The 18978-nt window shown below is 37.1% G+C and overlaps 1 protein-coding gene across 8 annotated transcripts in view; it reads right to left on the minus strand.

Annotated features, from left to right (window-relative positions):
* The window catches only part of ESCO1 (establishment of sister chromatid cohesion N-acetyltransferase 1), a 40596-nt gene that overhangs the window by 3701 nt on the left and 17917 nt on the right, over window positions 1-18978 (minus strand). For 3 of the 8 annotated variants that reach the window (XM_026058591.1, XM_026058593.1, XM_026058592.1), the window contains exons 8-11: window positions 14751-14882; window positions 7273-7362; window positions 3282-3425; window positions 2172-2359 (exon numbers count right to left, since the gene is read on the minus strand). In XM_026058591.1, the coding sequence (XP_025914376.1) occupies window positions 2172-2359; window positions 3282-3425; window positions 7273-7362; window positions 14751-14882 (554 nt within the window). Of the gene's footprint in view, window positions 1-1562; window positions 1677-2171; window positions 2360-2401; window positions 2921-3281; window positions 3426-7272; window positions 7363-7952; window positions 8075-12760; window positions 12802-14750; window positions 14883-18978 lie in introns of those variants that run through there. The other 5 variants (XM_026058595.1, XM_026058596.1, XR_003252303.1 and 2 more) reach the window with 5 other exon arrangements.

Below are 18978 nucleotides of genomic sequence, written 5' to 3' on the forward strand. Positions count from 1 at the left end.
TTCACTGTGAGGGTGACAGAGCACTGGAACAGGTTGCCCAGAGAGGTTGTGCAGTCTCCTTCTCTGGAGATATTCAAAACGCGCCTGGATGCAATCCTGTGCAACGTGCTCTAGGTGACCCTGCTTGAGCAGGGGGGTTGGACTAGATGATCTCCAGAGGTCCCTTCCAACTTCAGCGATTCTGTGATTCTGTGATTCTGTTTGATATGATATTTTAGAAGAATGTTTGCACAGGGCAATTTCTTGCAAGTTGCATCAGGAGTTCAGAGTTAAAAAAWATATATATATATATCCAACTAGTTCCAGCTATTTCTTTATACGTAAGATAATGCACTATGCACTATGATTACAACTACCAGAAATGAAAACTTGGGTAAACTACAAGTTTAGAGGGGTAAACTACAAGTTTAGAGGGGGCTGAAAAGACCAAAATCTCAAAATCCTGGTTTGAAAAAACATATGACATTCGGACAAGATTGCACTTTGGATTAATTTAGAACATCCAAGAACACAACCATACTACATAATTCGTAAGTGACACACTTTCAGGATGATTAATTACAGGAAAAGGAAAATTTATTTTTGCTTAATTTTTTCAAGCAATTATATATGTATGTTTTTTCCTTATTTGAAGAAAGATGAGAGAATCAGGGATACCATTGCACTTTTGAGGATGGCTACATAAACAAATTTTAAAAACTGATCTCGGACTTTAAGACCTTGATTTGGAGGAAGAGGAGGAGGAAATGTTGATCCTCAGAAACAGATGCAGCTCCCATTAAAGACAGGTTTTTGAATTCCTGTAAAATAAGCCTAGAGGTACTTGCAGAGTAACTATCAACCTCTAACAAATATTGACATCTCCACTAAATCTTGATGAAAAGACAATAGGAACAAAGTACTTTTTAAATTACTAGCATTACTGTTTTCTCATTACTATATTTATTATTAGAAGATGATCTTGCAAGGTTCTTAGACTGATTGGGTTTTTGTGACTGCAGGTGTGCTATGAAAGCTTGAGTGAAATGGGGCAGACATTCTCAAAATGGGGAAGTTGGGGGGAAATGGGCATTGTTTTGGGGAAGAAATCCTTCCTTTAGAAATAGTTTGTAGGAAGCAACTGAATACCCAGATAAAAATCAGCCTCTGAAAATAAAACCAAATTATCAAATTAATATGCCTATCTGAATACAGCTTTACAGCTGGTATTTCAGATGGAAGGTAATCTGATACAAACTTTCTAGCTGGTGCCATCAGCCAGGTGGATGCATTTTACAGAGTGGAACAGCTTTACCAGACCTCCACATGCCCAAGAGCATGAGGCTCGGCAGTCACAGGATGCCTGTGCCAGAGATCAACCAGACGGGGCTGGCCAAGCACCCTGCACAAACCCGAGAGCCAGCAGTAATAACACTTGCCTAGTCTAAACAGGTGTTTAGACTTCCCGGAAATTTCACTGCAAGAAACCTAAGCACCTTGGCCTTTAGGAGCTTCCAGAGGCAGGGGTGGAAGGTGAAAAAATGTTTGGAGATTCCACATTTTAATATTTGTCTCAACAGTACTGCAAATGTTTGAGTCCTTTAATGAATCAAGTACTTAGTATTCAGTCAAATACACTCATCACTAGCTACTAAAGCTCCATGGAAATTAAAAACCTCTCATAAGGTTCAGTGGACCTGGATAAAGGAAAAAAAACTGTTAAGAAATACCACCCAAGTAGAGCTGTAGTCCACCAGACTATATTAAATGGGTCTATGCACTGTTTTTTTCCCCTCTTTCTCCCTTTCTACCTCTAAGGAACAGAGATTTGGCCAATGATGAGGTCACAGTTACCCCTTGGTAATCTCAAACACTTCGACTAAAGACAGTCTCATTTCCTTCGCTCGTAATTACCTAAGAGAAATTTACCCAAGCTCATTCGCAGTCTGCTAGACTGACTCATTACAATTGCACTTAGCAGAAAGATTTCTATTAAAGGCAAGCCATTTCAGAATACTGACGTTAGTTTTTGAACTCCACGTAAAACTGGAACCGTTAACTGTGCTCAAATTTACATTCCCAGTTTCACCAGAAAAATACAAGATTGATACACACAAAATAAAACAATAAATGTCTTGGACTGGGGTTCCTCTAAAACCAATATAACCGAGGAAATGACTTTTTAACATTACCTAAGACACTCTATCATCCGAGAAGCAATTTTCTTTCGCCGCATCATGCTGAACACCCATATTCGACTAATCCCACARATAGCAGGTTCTGGAGAAGTAGAACAGCACCATGCTTTCTGTCTTTCAAAAATGACTTTTTCATTTTCTGAACTAACTTCTGGAACCTTCTCTTCTATAACTCGGTAGCCCTGCAAGTGATGTCAAAATATTTGTTACTTTATAACAGCATCGCTAGTGATTGAACAAAATAACTATTTGGTAAAAATGTTTGTTAAACATATCTACATTCTAAAATGCATTACCAAAAAGATTGCATAACTGTGCCTAATTTAATTTCTCTTAACAGTTTCAAAATCAGAACAGATGATAAAAGGAAAGAAATTGAACCAAAAAACACCCTCTAAGGTGTATCTGATTTAAAATAGCAACAAACAAAATCCAATTCTTATTACCACCTATTGTTAAGTGTTTTCCTTGATCTTTCTCTTTTTGACAAAGATTATTTTGCTTCTTGTCTGCTAATCCTAATGGACAGTAGGAATTACCACAGTTTAAGGGAACCTACAGAATAGGTGACAGAGTTATGACAACAGTTTTTACTGCTGCAAGCGGCAGCCCTACTCCTCACCCTGCTCTCCACCACACACCTCTGCTCTCTGCTTCAGGCTAGCTGTGGAGTTGTTTGATCCCTCAGTGACTCAGCTCAATAATCCTATGAAGTAGCCACTTCTTCCTTCCAGCTGGGATTTCTGTCAGGAAGGGAGTTCAACCTGCTTGTCAACAAGCAAGAGCACCACCAGAAGTAGCCTAAGTAGCACAAAGGAAAACTTCTACCATTCAGCTATAGCAAGCTCTTACCTGAGCTGGTCTGAGCCAACTGGCTGCACCATACATCTCTTTTAGCTCAAGGTCAACGATACTAAAACAAGCAACTACATTTCAGAATGGTCTACCACGTTTTCCTCTCCGAAGGAGGAGTACACAGATTACTTATTTGCTAAATGGCTAAAGTTGAACTCAAATAATTCTGCTGTTTCAGAATATCTGAAGACGACTGCCACCAAGCACTGACATTTTTACAAAGTACTTTTCTCCAATTTAATCACTTACCCACTGGATGTGCTCTGCAATTAAACAGCCAATAACTTTTTTGTCATTAGAAATAAAAAGAAGAGTTTTAGTTCTAGAGTAACACATAAGTGGAGCTTGCTGAAATCCCAAGTCATTGTCTACCATCTCTCTAATCTCTTCAACCTGTCAAAATAAGTTTAAATATTGTATGAGAATTACATGTATAAATATACATTTGTTATATATACATAGAAATTACAGATTTACAAAAACGCACTACAGTATTTGGAACACTGAAAGCTATTCCAAAAGTTAAGGATTATCCTGAGTAACCTGCAATAAATAGGTCCACAGGGTTCTTCAAATGATGCTTAGCTGGAAATAAAAAGAGTAGATACCTCTATATCAGCCTCCATTGAGTGTAAACTTCTATCAGTCAAAGGCTAACAGAGAGAATGTAGATGAAAGTGTGATACTCTAGCCAATAAATGAGAACTATGTCAAAAGTTAAAGTAGGCTAGCTGAAGGTTTTTTGTTTGTTATTTTTAAAGTCTTGAAACAATTCCTCCATTAAAAGTTTTGAGCAGATAATAGCAAGTGCAATGCAAGGAAGCTAGAAAAGAGATCATGAATGCATTTATTGAAAGGGAATGAATAACTGCTCCCTCTTTCCTCAAGCTTTCCACTCTTCCATTAGCTTGCAAAGAGTGACCAAACTAAAAACAATTTCAATGTTTAATATTAGAAAGGTTAGCACAAACTAGAAGTAGTATGAACTTCAGCGTGAATGTAAATAAAAGCTTATGCATGAGCTGAGATTTTTACAGGGGGAATCCTGTACCTATAACTGGTCACTGGAGCAGCTTTTACTATCCCATCACTCATACCAGACAGAAACAAGGCAGCCTTTCCTACGTTGTATGTTAAGTGGCATAAGCTTCTTTAATCCATGTGGTAGTTACCTTTGTAATACAGTACTAGTGTCAGCCATCCACAGGGCTGACAAGTGTAGCTTCTCTCAACACTGAAGGTTCTCATACACAGAACTGCCCTAAATGACTTGATTTGCTAGTCTTGCTTCCCTCTGCTCCATTTAGAGATTCTAAGTAATTTTTTTCTTAGCCCTTTTAGTAAAAATTTTTAGTAAAATATGCAGCTATATTCATACTTTATMTTAATATCATACTAAAATTAAGGTAGCAACATTAGAGAAATAAACTTAGATAAAGCACTTGCTATGAATTCAGTGTACATCTGCATTAAATATTATAAGAAGAAAAACTGTACTTTCCAATACACTAACTTGGAAAATCCTATGCTAGTCTAATGAAAACCCACTTCAGTCACTTCATAGTGCAGAAAGAGCTGTCTTGGGAATCAATTCAAATTCTTGACTTGGGGCATTTAATTTTTAACCTTATAGCCTGTTGCTTTCAGGACAACTAGAAACACATTAAAATACATAAATGCAGTGTAACCAAGGATGCAAAAAAATATTCTGAATTATACCATCTGGAGCACAAACCATAGAATCATAGAATAATTCAAATAGGAAGGGATCTCAGGAGGTTTCTAGCCAAACCTCCTACACAAAAGCATGGTCAGCTGTGAGATCAGACCAGGTTGCTCAGGGCTTTGCCCAGTCAGGTCTTGAAAACCTCCAAGGACAGAGACTACAAAATCTTTCTGGGCAACCTGTGCCCTGGCCTGGCTGTCCTCACAGTGAAAAACTTTTTCCTTACATCCAGTCTGAATGTCTCTTTTTTCAACTTATGTCTGTTATCTCTCATCCTCCCACCATGCATCATTGTGAAAAGCCTGGCTCCGTCTTCTCCATAACCTCCCCTTAGGTGCTGGGTGGCTGCTCTTAGGTGCCTCTGACGCCGTCCAGTGTCCAGGCTGAACAGGCCCTGGTCCCCCAGTCTCTCCTCACAGGGCAAGTGCTCCAGCCCTGACCATCCCGGTGGCCCTCCACTGAACTCACTCCAGTTTGGCAATGTCTTTCTTGTACTGGTGGGGCCAAAACTAGGCACAGTATTCCAGATGGGGTCTAACAAGCGCCAAGCAAAGGCAGGAAAAAAAAGAAAAATCACTCCCTTCAATCTGCTGGCTGTGCTCCTGTTAACGCAGCCAGGAAGCTGTAATAACCCACCTTGCTGCAGGACACACTGCTGGCTTATGTACCATCTCCTGGCACAAGCCCCCAGGGCCTTTTCTGCAGAGCTGCTCCCCAGCAAGTCAGTCCCCAAGCCTGCTTCACTGCAAGGTGCCTTTCCTTCCCAAGTGCAAGACTTTGCATTTGTCCTTGCCAAACTTCATGAGATTCCTGTTGACCTGTTCTTAAAGCCTAAGTCCCTCTGAACGGCAGTCCTGCCCCTGAGCCTATTGACTGGTTCCCCCAATTTGGTGCCATCTGCAAACTTGACAAGAGTGCACTCTGTCACCTCCTCCAGGTAATTGATAAAGATGTTAAACGGGACAGGTCCTGGTATACACCTGTCTGGTATTGCAACTGTTACCAGCATTGAGGTAAAGTTCAATCCATTAACCACTACCCTCAACCACTGAGTCCAACCATTCAAACAAGTTTTTATGCTTTCAGTTGTCTGCCCATCCAGACTGCAGCATCCTGACTTGGATATAAAAATATTGCAGGAGACAGCATCAAAAGCCTTGCTAAAGTCAAGGTAAATGACATTCACTGCTCTCTCCTCATTCATAAATCCAGTCATTTTACCATAGAAGACAATCAGGTTGGTCAGGCATAATTTACCCTTGCATCCAATGGCCTTATTCTCCTTCATGTGCCCAGAATCATGTTTCAAGAGAACAAGGTTGATCAGTAACATTCATGAAGGTATCCCCATCCGTATTCTTGATAGAATACAACCTAAATCTGTGATATYAGAGAAGGTAGTGTGCTCACTAAAATATACTTGGAACAATTTTTGTTGCAGTATTCAGTAAAGTCCTGAAGATGAATAACTCTAAAAATACAGGATGGCTATAAATGGCTAACAGTAGTACTATAAGAAACATCTATTGGTCCCAACAAATCACCAGTTAAATATGAATCGACATTATGCTACCCAAGGGGTGAGGAGGGGCCTAATGCCATATTAAGGGCTACAAACACTGACCAGCCAACAAGACACCAAAGTATCCTTTTGCCCTAAGCCCTCACTAATGTACTCCGCCCAGTTGTAGATAAAAAGTTTCAAAAGAGACAGGAGACTTGGCACAAATGGAAAACATCTAGAGGAGAGCATGAGAGCAATCAGAGCCCTATAAAACATTACTTAAGAGGATAAACTTAAAAAAAAAAAAATTACAGCCCTTCAACCTTCTTAGAGCTAAACAACCACAGTCTGTTCAAGCACATAAAAGCTGTTACAAAGAGGAAAAGAGGGATGTTTTCTGTAGCTATAGAAGATATGACTTGTACTAAGGAGCCTGAGTTGCAGTACAGAAATTTAGTTGGACATTTAGGGAAAACTTCCTAATGTTAAGGATAATGAAGCACTGTAATGGAGTCTGAAGAAGTTAGAAGTTAGGTAGAAGTTTTTAAAAGTTATCAGCTCTGGTTATGACGCATCTGATCCGATTTTGGACAAYGGAATGGACTAGATGTCTTTGAAGCCACTTCTCACCTAAATCTGTTTTTATGATAAAATCATATGTCATTTAGAGAGAATTTTCTTATGGTGTAGTATTTGTGCTGTATAACAACATCAATATATTTCAATATGTTTAAATACAATAGAAAGTTTATATTACATAAAACATTTAACAGACATGCAAGCAAGCATGTTAAAAATAAATATAAGTCAGCTGGCTGATGCTGTTCCCATTCCTGTCTTCCACTCCAGCTCAGACCCATCCTTTCTATGAAGTCAGTAACAGTGCCTAAGGGTGAAATGTCTGACCTGTTTGTGGAAAAAGCTCCTCACTCTTATGTAAATTATACAAAACGTACTATGGACATTCCCATTAAAATATCAAGCAAAATGAGGTATACTTGCCACCATACCTTTTTAAGTGCATACTTTGGGTCATCAGGAAGAACCATTATTATCTTCCCATCAGGGTATTCAGCCAAAATTCTCTCCTTTTTCCACCCCTAAATAAAACAAACATTTATCTAAAGCATATACAAGACGTATTTTTACATATTTAGTTACATATTATTGTTCTAAACACTGAACTTATGCAAAGACTTTAAAACTATTTAGCAGTTGCTTAGCTAGTGAAGGAAACTTCAGCTAGCTTTTCTAAATGAACACAACAGATATATGATCTTATTTATTATAGGATACAATAGCCTAACTATATCTAAAAACAATTTGTGAAAGTGTCTTATAATTTCCCAATTATATTTTCTTTCCCCCAGGACTGCAGTGCAAACTGAATTTTAAAGCAGGAATAGCAAACTCAGCTCACCTAACTGATTTCCAAATCTAYGTAGTATTTATTTTCCAGAGTCCAGTGAATGGAAAAAAATCCTAAATTTTATTAAAAGATTTCTTTTTAACATAGTTACCTCCACAAATACACACTCAGTTTTAAAGTTTGGCATGCGAAAGACCTCCAGGAGGTTCTAAATGAACTGATTGGCATGCAGTTGCCCAAAATGTAAGGAATAGTTTATTTTGTTACTGATCATAACTATTAAAGTCACAAGAAGGATACTATAAAAAATTTTATAACTACCTTCTAAGAATCTAATGGGGAAGGAGGCTACGTTGTGTGTATCTGAAGTTAAACATACTCAAAAAAATAGAGGTAATTAACTCTTCTTCAGATCCACACTCGTGGTGAATAATGAGCAGTACCTGCATGGAAAAAAACAAAACAAAAAAAGCCACTTAAATCTAGTAAGATGGGACTGGTAGAGATATTAGAACTCAAGTTGCTTTGACGGGACCTAAAAATACTGAATGCAGAAGTAACTTCAGCCACTAAAAAGGCTGATCAACAAGTCTTATTCAAAGCAACTTTAAATAAAAAAGCCTTTGAAGAAACAATATCGATGGAATAATTCTCATTGAAATCTGTACCTTCCCACAAAAGTAACATTCAACTAAAGACCAAACAAGGAATTTGGCACTGAAGGAATGGCAAATATACTACCACAAAAAAAAGACAAACTTAGGTGTTATAATACTTGATCTGTATTTCATTTTGATCACGCTGATTTTACCCCTTTACCCCAAACAAAACATTAAGAATAATTCTAGAAATTTTATCTGCTTGCTGCTAGCCCTGGATCTATTTTTTGAGTTCAGCACCCAGGATGACAAGGATCACAACACAGATACCATTTCAATCCTGCCTTTCTTGCTCAGTAGCAGTTGAACTAAATACCAACACAGAGGGGTATATTATTTCATTTTATATATATTATGGTCTGAACGTAAACAACAGCAAACAGCAGTGTTACAATACTCAGGCAGAAGAACAGTGCCATTTGCGGAACGTGACCCACATTTTGATGATGTTAGAAAAGTTCTCAAAAAAAATTCAGGCAAGGATTACTGCTCTCCAACTTTAAACACCATCCTCTCTCCATTTTTTGTCTTTCACTGCATTTTGGCTGCCTGCTCGCCCTGCAAAAGCTTTCCATAGCCTACTTCAAATCAACTACAATCATCATTCAGCTGACAAGTGTAATGTATCTTGTAATCCTATCATTATGGCATCCAGAATGCTGCATTCCTAATGCAGAAAATCCAAATCTAAATTTTAYGTCAAGGTATTCTGTTATTGTAATAGCCAGGTGTTTTCCAACAAAATTAAGTTTGATGAAAAAATGTTTCTGAACAACTTAAAATTATAGCACACTGCTGTTATATTTCTAAATGACACCAAATCTACAAGCAATTCAGTAAAAATGCATTAATTGCAAAGAGAAAATATTTAGAGCTTACTATTTTTATTATTGTCTATTTTCTTAAGTGATTAGTTGGTAGAATATAAGGACTGATCACATTCATAGGAGGCGCAGCTTCTGAATTCAAGTATTTTAGAATTTATTCACAAATACATCTTTCTGGATAAAGTTTTTGAAAAAGTTTCTCCAAACCCTAAGCTCATCTAAGATTTTGAGCTCATTTAGTTTACATCAGAAAAGATACTTTAAAGACATATCCCCCCATGATTGAAGCAGCTCTAAGCATTTCAAAAAAGAAAAGCTAACATTTAACATAAGCACCTGCCTCTTAAGTATCCCTATTGTTCATTCTTAATATGGAATGAACTGTGCCTCTCAAATCATGCTAATGGAAATAATACACAAAAATTGTCACCGCCCTTTAATATTCTAACATTAAAGCTATCAAGGAAAACAACCTATAGCTTCAATTAGGATCGATCCTGTTAGATATCTACAATATATCAAATATGCTTTAATAACAATGTCTTGCATGTGATCTGAAGATGACTTCCTTTAACACGGATGGCAAGAACACACTTATGGTAAGAAACAAAAGCATTAGTCTACAAAATACTTTATAGTATTCTGCTACAATGCCGGAAAGTTTGCTTTTCCTTTCATTTTAATTTACATTATTTTAGGGCATTCATTAAAATATATTTACTGTTAAACAAGATGCCCAAGGATGGATATACCTTGTTTGCAATGAACAAAAGTTAAAAGGAAAAGCTATTGTTCCTGCCAGGATACAAGTTCTGTAAGGCCTAGAGTAAAAGATCATGATCATACCATTCCTCCCTGATATTGGAAGCCTATGCTCAGCAACAGGTTACCTATAACTAGCAGTAGCATGGCACAGATACCCAATAATCACAATTAGTAGAGCCCCATTTGGTGTGTAATATAGCACCTGTCTGCCCAACTGTTGCAACTCCCCTCCTCCCTCTAGCATTTTATGGCTATTTATCCCACAAGTATTTGAAATAGTCTGAGAACAAAAGGCAACTCTGCAATGAACAGTTAACTGATTTTTAATCTACTTGCATGTTTCAAATCATCTTGTAATTCGTCTCCCCAGTTCGAACAAGACTGAAGACTGCTTTGGTTTGCTTATTAAAGTGCAATGGCAATACAATTAAAAAGAAAGAAATCACTCAGAAAAAGGGCAATACAGATGAGCAGTTCTACTGCATCATGACATAGCAGTATGGACAGTAAATATGACTACACTGCTTAGTGCATTGCTTTCAGTGGATATTATAGATATGCATACAATGAATGATTTAGATGAGAGTTGGAAAGATGGCTCCAACATTAACAGTGCTGTAGCTGAACTGTTCAGCAGTCAATTTCACTTTGCTTATAATATAAAATAGCATCTGACATAGATTTGCCTTTAAAAACATGAGTTAGAAGATACAATAGATTGCTTCTCATGTTTTAAAAGTTTGTATGTAAGATTAGGAAATGTGACAGAAAACCTCGTATTTTTCTATATGTGACAGTTCTGGCTTGTCTGCATGCCTTATTTCTTGAACAAATATAAAACTGGTGCTGATCTTTTTTTATACCAATTTCTCTCAAAAAATATTGAGATAGTGAGGAAAAAGGTGGTTAATACTGTATAATTCTTGATCTTCACTAAGTATTTATGAAATTCTCCCCTAACAATTGAGTTTAATTATGAAATTTTATGCACTTTTACCCTTGACAATTTCTAGCACAGAAATAGGTCTATTGGATTCTTCTTCCCGAGTTCTTCATCAGGTTACAGATATTCTGCCTCTATTCCCCACAAGTGTAATACAGAGAATGAGACTTTCACTGCAGAGTGCATTAAGATCCTTGGATGTAACTACTAAGTATTACCCTCTGTTAAAACTAAGATTCCTCCAAAAGATAGGTAATGGTACAAACTTGATCTGAAGTATCAGAGAGTTCCATTTTGCACAAATGGATCAATTTTGGAGTCAATGCAATCAAGAGAAGCATGGAGTCTTTTTCAGATGACTTGAAATTCACCATCATCTTCAACCCTGATATTCTATTAACCCCCAGCTTCCAGGAAGTCAAATGTTGCTTTTTCAATTTGAAAATCTTATCACAGATGGCCTTGGATTCAGTTACACCAGAGCAGCCATTTAAAACTTCTCAGATTAGATATTAGCCCAAATAACAGTTTCTCCCCGTTTCTTCAACTGAAGACATTCTTAACTAAAAGGATGAGCTTGAAATTCAGACAAATTAATCACGTTCACATCAGGCACCTGAATCCACAGGCACTTCCTAACTTAAGCATTTGGCTTTGCAACTTAAAAACTTTATTAAAAATAATGTCCTGTTCTAAAAAAAGAAAATTGCAGAAATGCTAAATTGATTTCACCTGGCATCACAGAGACAGCTAGAGGGTTGTGGGKTTTTTTTGTTTTTGTTTTTAAAGCAAAACCAAACCACATATCCATCCCACAAAAATTTATTGATGGAGTTAACATTTTATGCATATGTGATCACTCTACACAAGTATATGCCAGAATGGCCTACTTCTTCTGGAGGTTTTCAGATGTCTGAAACCAGAAGGATAGCGAGAGATTCCTATATTTACCTACAGTAGGGGACATCTCCCACACCAACCTGTTCCTCTTCTATCCTCCTGGTACTATCCTCCACCACCTTACTTTTTTGTTTATTCAGTTCGCATTCTTCTGTTAACAATAAATGACACCCTTCAGGAAACCCTTATCCACCCCTGCCAATCTTCTGATCCCAGATCCATTAAATGCCATCACACTTGCCAAACTTTCTCTCTCCATTCAAAGCCTTCAATTTCTTTTTTGTCTCTCTAAGAGACATCAGTGACAAAATGAGTGTCTCAACACCATCTCCTTGTTAGCCTGTCCTACTTCTGAAGGCAACTTGGAATTTCTATGTCTAAAAAGACATTTCTACTACAGGAAATAAGAGAAGTCATTAAAAAACCCTGATGCTGAAGATAGCAAATAATTTATTATTTATGTAGAGACTATCTTCTGGCTACTCAGCACTTTAAAAACAAACAAAGAAAAAACCCTAAATCAGCTGAATGTAGGTGGATAAGATACTTGCCAACAATTAAAAAAAGTATATTTTCACAGTTCATAGCAAGAAAAGCTCTAGCATGATAATGTATATAGTCTTTTTTGTGATTCTGTGAAATGAATCATCAATGCAACTACTAGGCATATAACAAGAGACACTCAAAAGGGAGAAAGCAAACCGAGCAAAGTCTTCYCAGGTAACACTGGAAAATGCTATGCCTCATATGGCATGAAAAATGTGAATGACAGGAGAAAAAAGATGCTTCTGAGATATCTCAAAGCAGCCCTCAAATCAACAATAATGTCAATGTGTCATCTACTATAAAAATAATATCTAGAGAGCTAATAAAGTCGCATCGCAAGGTCACCCAAGTCAAACCAAGGCTCTCTCTAGCCAATTTTTTAAATCCCATGATGCTACTGCCCAGTTAACACACACTGTCAGGGAAAGAAAGGTTGTTGCAGTTTCAATTTGCTAACTATATATATGTATATTTAGAAGATGAGCATACCTCCTCAAGTCATCCTCCCAACAGTCCCCATCAGAAACCTTCTAGCAAAAATAGGATAATTAGCATTCATTCTTGTATTTCTAGAAGATTAAGAATTAAGACATAGAGACTTGGTGTACTACATCATTAGCCAGAAGGCTTATCTAAAAGTTCAAATTGTCTTCTAAGAGGAGATGTGCATGTCTCCCTCATGGACATTACCACAATACAATCTACCAAGAACAACCAAATATGTGTTAAATGACCAGAGTTAAAGATGTGTCTATTTAGAATGGCAAAAGTTATTTCTGCTATTTGGAAAATACAGAGTCAATGAAATTTTTCTGATAAAAAAGAGGGGGATTTAAAAACTCATAAAACTCCTTCCTTCACCTCTTCCTCTACAATTTCTGTTATAGAATAACCATCTAAATCATCACTCTACAACCATCAAAGATTTCATGAACCACAAATAGTCTTACAGATTTCAGACACAGAAATGTTTACTCACTGAACTGACAAAACAAATTTGCTTGAGTACAAACTATAATGTTTTAAAAAGATGCCTAAGAACTGAGAAAACAGTGGGTACGTTTTTGAAGTAAGAAAAGTTTCCCTAACTTTTGTATAAAGTTGTTTACAACTGTTTTAAGGTAGTCTTTTTCATTTTTATGTTAATCATGTTGTTACTCTACACATACATACAAGTGAGAAATCTTAGCTGTTTCAACTTCCAAACTATTCAAACTTCAATGCAGCTTCCTACCACCATGCAAAGCTAGCAGCTTTAAATGACTACAGAACTCATCTGCCAGCTTCTGTTCAAAAGAATTAACACCATCTTCTGTGACTTATCTTTACGTCTTTGGTAACATTCGAGAGCTTAAAATGCTTGGGCGGTGGGGGGAGGAAGGGGCAGACAGGAATAAGATGGGGAACATTTATTATATGCTGCCATTACTATGTACTGCTTTCTATCATGCTTTCTGCTCACTCTCACCCTACAATGTAGCTAATGTGTATCAGAAAAGATCTTCTAAAATGTCTGGATTATTCAGCAAAAGCTAACTAAGAACAGAATGAATACTAAAACTATTTACCATGTGGTTTCAAACATATTACCTATGAAGACGTATCTTTGTATTTATAAATCATGGGATAATATTGTGCTCAGGATTTAAGAGTAGCCCAACTGCCATTTGGTACCTACATGAAATGAATTGGTGGCCTCAGTTCAGTTATCCTGGAGGTCTTATCTACTCGAGTGTAGAGTACTGAAGGTAACATGTGTGATAAAGAAAATAGACTTTGTGGATTCTGTTCTGCATTTCAGAACTGTGAACAGGTATTTCCTATAAGTCTTGTAATATCAGCTATTATAAAGTAGCTGATTTTACAATATACTTACAACTGTACAAAGTTTTTCAAATCTGAGCTTTAATACGAGAGAGATACCCAGTTACTGCACATATAAGGAAGGTATGGAATAACAATTTGAATTTTATATTTAAATATTATAATCATACTAGAAATTCAGCAAAGTTTTAACATACTATGGTGTAATATCAACAGGACAATTAGGCAGTCTCTCTTTGAATTACAAACGATTAAGTAATTTAGAAGTCATCTAACATTACACAGAAAATGGTCAGCTCCATATCTGGCTATTAAGCCAACTGCTGCATAACACCAATTGTACGGAAACCTGTATTTAGCACTTTCAAAACAGTGACATTACTTTGTCTTGTTACTGAACCCTCCCTCCCCCCACCAAATTAAGGAAATGTAACAGAAAGAATACAGTGGAAATGAAGCACCACAGTCCTACTCATTATAAGTGACATATAGCCTATCTGTTACGGCTCCTGTAACCATTTATTTCTAAAAGTAGATTTGTGGCCTACTGTGATATTAATCTATTAAAACATGACTTAATGCAATATGAATTATAATTAGTACACAGCAAGTAAAAGATCATACTTATTTCTTTAAGAAGATAAGGTTTTCTTACCACATATTTTACAGCACTTATGAATTGGTTATGAAAGAGCAGATGTTGGGTTTCATCCTCTGGATTTGATGCAGTATAAAGCATTCCACAAATATTACAGGAAATAGCACCAAATCTCTTCTGTCCTGCATCCTATTAAAAAAATAATAAAAAAAAGTAAAAAAGGACTTGTTCATTTTCAGGCACAATAAATACATCTCAACAGAACTTTCATCTAATTAGATACACCTTTTATAACTGATCTTCCATAGACTCAACATGAAGCCTAAAATAGAGGGAGACAGGAGAAGGAATAAATATAAAATTTAGAATTTCACCTTAAAAAAAAACCCTATACAGCCTCAAGAGTCATATTTATTACAGAGCAAACTCTACCCAACAATAAAAGTAGCCCCCCCCCCCCACACACACATTATTTATGGGCACAGTACCAGTAGAACAAATGACTTATCTTTTATTACACACACACACACACACACACAAAAACGCAGAGTTCTTCCTTTGTTAAACTATTTGCAGTAAATTTAATCATCTTTTACAAAATAAATAAATAAATAAAGTCCCACACTATTTGGTTTTCCCTTTTCCCCATTTTTCTACTGCTCTCTGTCCTTTGACTGTGAGGTTCTTGAAGGTGAGCCATGCCTTCCTGAATGTTTGGAAGGATACCATACAAAACAAAAAGTTAGAGAAATAATCATGAGGCTCATAATACATCTGCAATGTTTGATGATGATATTTTAGGCTTTTATGAAAATCAGTTACACCAAATATTTCAAGGCCATCAGTGCTGTTTTTTCATTTCTCTCTTCACTCTTTTACAGAAGTTTTACTGATGAAAAGCTTCTCATTCAATATACTCTCAGGATTTATATCTGAACTCCTAATCACAAACCTAAACAGTTAACTACCGTATTTTACGTGCATGAGTTTCATTACTTTTATTTTTCAGATACCTGACAGCAGCTACAATACAAATAGAAGATAATTTAATTTTACTCTTGACCCTTTAGGTTATCCTCCTATTCTATAACCAAACATTATCAAATTAAGGGTGCTACTCAGTACATATTGCTTTGTAATTTGTTCATTAAAACAGTGTTATTAATTAGGAAGCATGCACAGACTGAGGAATCAGTGCCTAATATGGAACGGAGTGTCAAGTGTAGGGGTTTCTTTCATTGCAACTAATCCACAGAAAAGTCTCAAGTCTCTTGCAAAGAGCAAAAAGAATATCAGTTAGACTGAAGTCTCTAGCCAAAAAGGCATGTTTTAAGTTACGGCTTAATAGTCAAACTTTTTTTCCCCCTCCTTTAACTACATTTGGAAATAGAGTTTATATAAGCAACATTTAACGTCATTTTTAATCTATTTTAACACATTACACATGTAACAGAAAAACAGGAAGTTATTTTATACCGTAAAACAGGTCACTAGATAAGCAAAAGAAATCTTGAGTTCTTTTAAGGAAATTGATTAGAGTGCACAAATTGCACGTGCACAAATTGCATGAAAACAGATCACCTAAATTTAACTTTATTTTTTAATGGCTGAAATATTCATAGTCAAAAAGTCTACTTTACAGGAAAAAACATTCTGCAACACAGCAAGATGTTTACAAATCATTTCTTACATCTTCAAAGATATGCTTAAGTACATCTAAAAGCTAGATGACAGCTCAGTTCTCCATACAACAGCAACTTATTTCAAGCAGTCATCAGCGAAGCCCAACATGTAGATACTGGTTTCTTTTCCAAGAGGAGAACAGAGGTGCAACTGCTTTGGCCAGGTAAATTCAAAGACTCCAATTTCTCTTTAAGAGCACATATACTGAACTTAGCAAGAAGAAAGAAGCTGAACCTGAAAAGTCACTGCTCTATTATTGATATGCAAATTAAACATTCCTATTGTATACAGAAAGAAAAACAGGAATACACTAATTCTCCAAAAGAAAAAATGAGAGAGAATCCCTACAAAAGGGTTTGCAAAGCCAACATAAGATGAGGTTTCCAAAGGTGTAAAAATCTAAACCAGCATATTTTATTCTACCTTCAGTCTTCCTTTAAAGCAGCAACATAGTTCAAAACAAGCTGCCCATGTGGCCAATATGCTGCATTTCAAGGGTTTGTACATGAGAAAGGGAAAAAGGCAGTTGAGGAGGAAGGATGCATGGTAACTACCTTAAGACCCCTATTGAACTGAATCTAGTAAAGGCATACCTCATTTGATTGCACTTCACAGATATTGCATTTTGTACAAATTGAAGGTTGTGGCAACCCTGCGTCGAGCAAGCCTATTGGCGGCCATTTTTCCAACAGCATGTGCTCACTTCATGTGTCTGTGTCACATTTTGGTAATTCTCGCAATGTTTCAAATTTTTTCATTATTACTATATCTGTTATGGTGATCTGTGATCAGTGATCTTTGATGTTACTATTGTAATTGTTTTGACGCACCATTAACCGCACCCATATAAAACGGCAAACTGAATTGATAAACGTTGTGTGTGTTCTGACTGCTCCACCGACCGACCGGCCGACCGGCCGTTCCCCTATCTCTCTTCCTCTCCTCAGGCCTCCCTATTCCCTGAGGCACAACAACACCGAAATTAGGGCAATGAATAACCCCACAATGGCCTCTAAGTGTTCAAGTGAAAGGAAGAGTCCCACGTCTCTCACTTTAAATCAAAAGCTAGAAATGATGAAGCTTAGTGAGGAAGGCATGTTGAAAGCCGAGATGGGCCAAAAGCTCGACTTCCACTGGCTACTCCAGTGAACGCACAAACGCTAAGAAAGCGAAACAGCCTTATTGCTGATAGGGAGAAAGTTCTAGTGGTCTGGATAGAAGATCAAACCAGCCACAACATTCCCTTAAGCCAAAGCCTCATCCAGAGCAAGGCCCTAATTCTCTTCAATTGTATGAAGACTGAGAGAGGTGAAGAAGATGCAGGAGAAAAGTTTGAAGCTAGCAGAGGTTGGTTCACGAGATTTCAGGAAAGAAGCCGTCTCCATAACATCAAAGTGCAAGGTGAAGCAGCAAGTGCTGATGTAGATGCTGCAGCAAGTTATCCAGATCTAGCTAAGAGAACTGATGAAGGTGGTTACGCTAAACAACAGATTTTCAATGTAGACGAAACAGCCTTCTACTGGAAGAAGATGCCATCTAGGACTTTCATAGCTAGAGAGAAGTCAGTGCCTGGCTCCAAAGCTTCAAAGGACAGGCTGACTCTCTTGTTAGGGGCTAATGCAGCTGGGGACTTGAAGTTGAAGCCAATGCTTACTTACCACTCCCAAAATCCTAGGGCCCTTAAGAATTATGCTAAATCTGCTCTGCCTGTGCTTTATAAATGGAACAACAAAGCCTGGATGACAGCACATCTGTTTACAAACATGGTTTACTGAATATTTTAAGCCCACTGTTGAGACCTACTGTGCAGAAAAAAAGATGCCTTTCAAAATATTACTGCTCATTGACAATGCACCTGGTCACCCAAGAGCTCTGATGGAGATGTACAATGAGATTAATGTTGTTTTCATGCCTGGTAACACAACATCCATTCTGCAGCCCATGGATCAAGGAGTAATTTCAACTTTCAAGTCTTATTATTTAAGAAACATTTCGTAAGGCTATAGCTGCCATAGATAGTGATTCCTCTGATGACTCCGGGCAAAGTAAATTGAAAACCTTCTGGAAAGGATTCACCATTCTAGATGCTATTAAGAACATTCGTGATTCATGGGAGGAGGTCAAAATATCAACACTAACAGGAGTTTGGAAGAAGTTGATTCCAGCCCGCATGGATGACTTGGAGGGGTTCAAGACTTCAGTGGAGGAAGTAACTGCAGATGTGGTAGAAATAGCAAGAGAACTAGAATTAGAAGTGGAGCCTGAAGAGGTGACTGAATTGCTGCAATCTCATGATAAAACTTGAATGGATGAGCAAAGAAAGTGGTTTCTTGAGATGGAATCTACTCCTGGAGAAGATGCTGTGAACAGTGTTGAATGACAACAAAGGATTTAGAATATTACATAAACTTAGTTAATAAAGCAGCAGCAGGGTTTGAGAGGATTGTCTCCAATTTTGAAAGAAGTTCTATTGTGGGTAAAATGCTATCAAACAGCATCACATGCTCCAGAGAAATCCTTTGTGAAAGGAAGAGTCAATCAATGCAGCAAACTTCATTGCTGTCTTATTTTAAGAAATTGCCACAGTCACTCCAGCCTTCAG

Source organism: Apteryx rowi, unplaced genomic scaffold, assembly GCF_003343035.1.
Source record: "Apteryx rowi isolate R43461 unplaced genomic scaffold, aptRow1 scaffold_149, whole genome shotgun sequence".
Classification (NCBI taxonomy): Eukaryota; Metazoa; Chordata; class Aves; order Apterygiformes; family Apterygidae; genus Apteryx; species Apteryx rowi.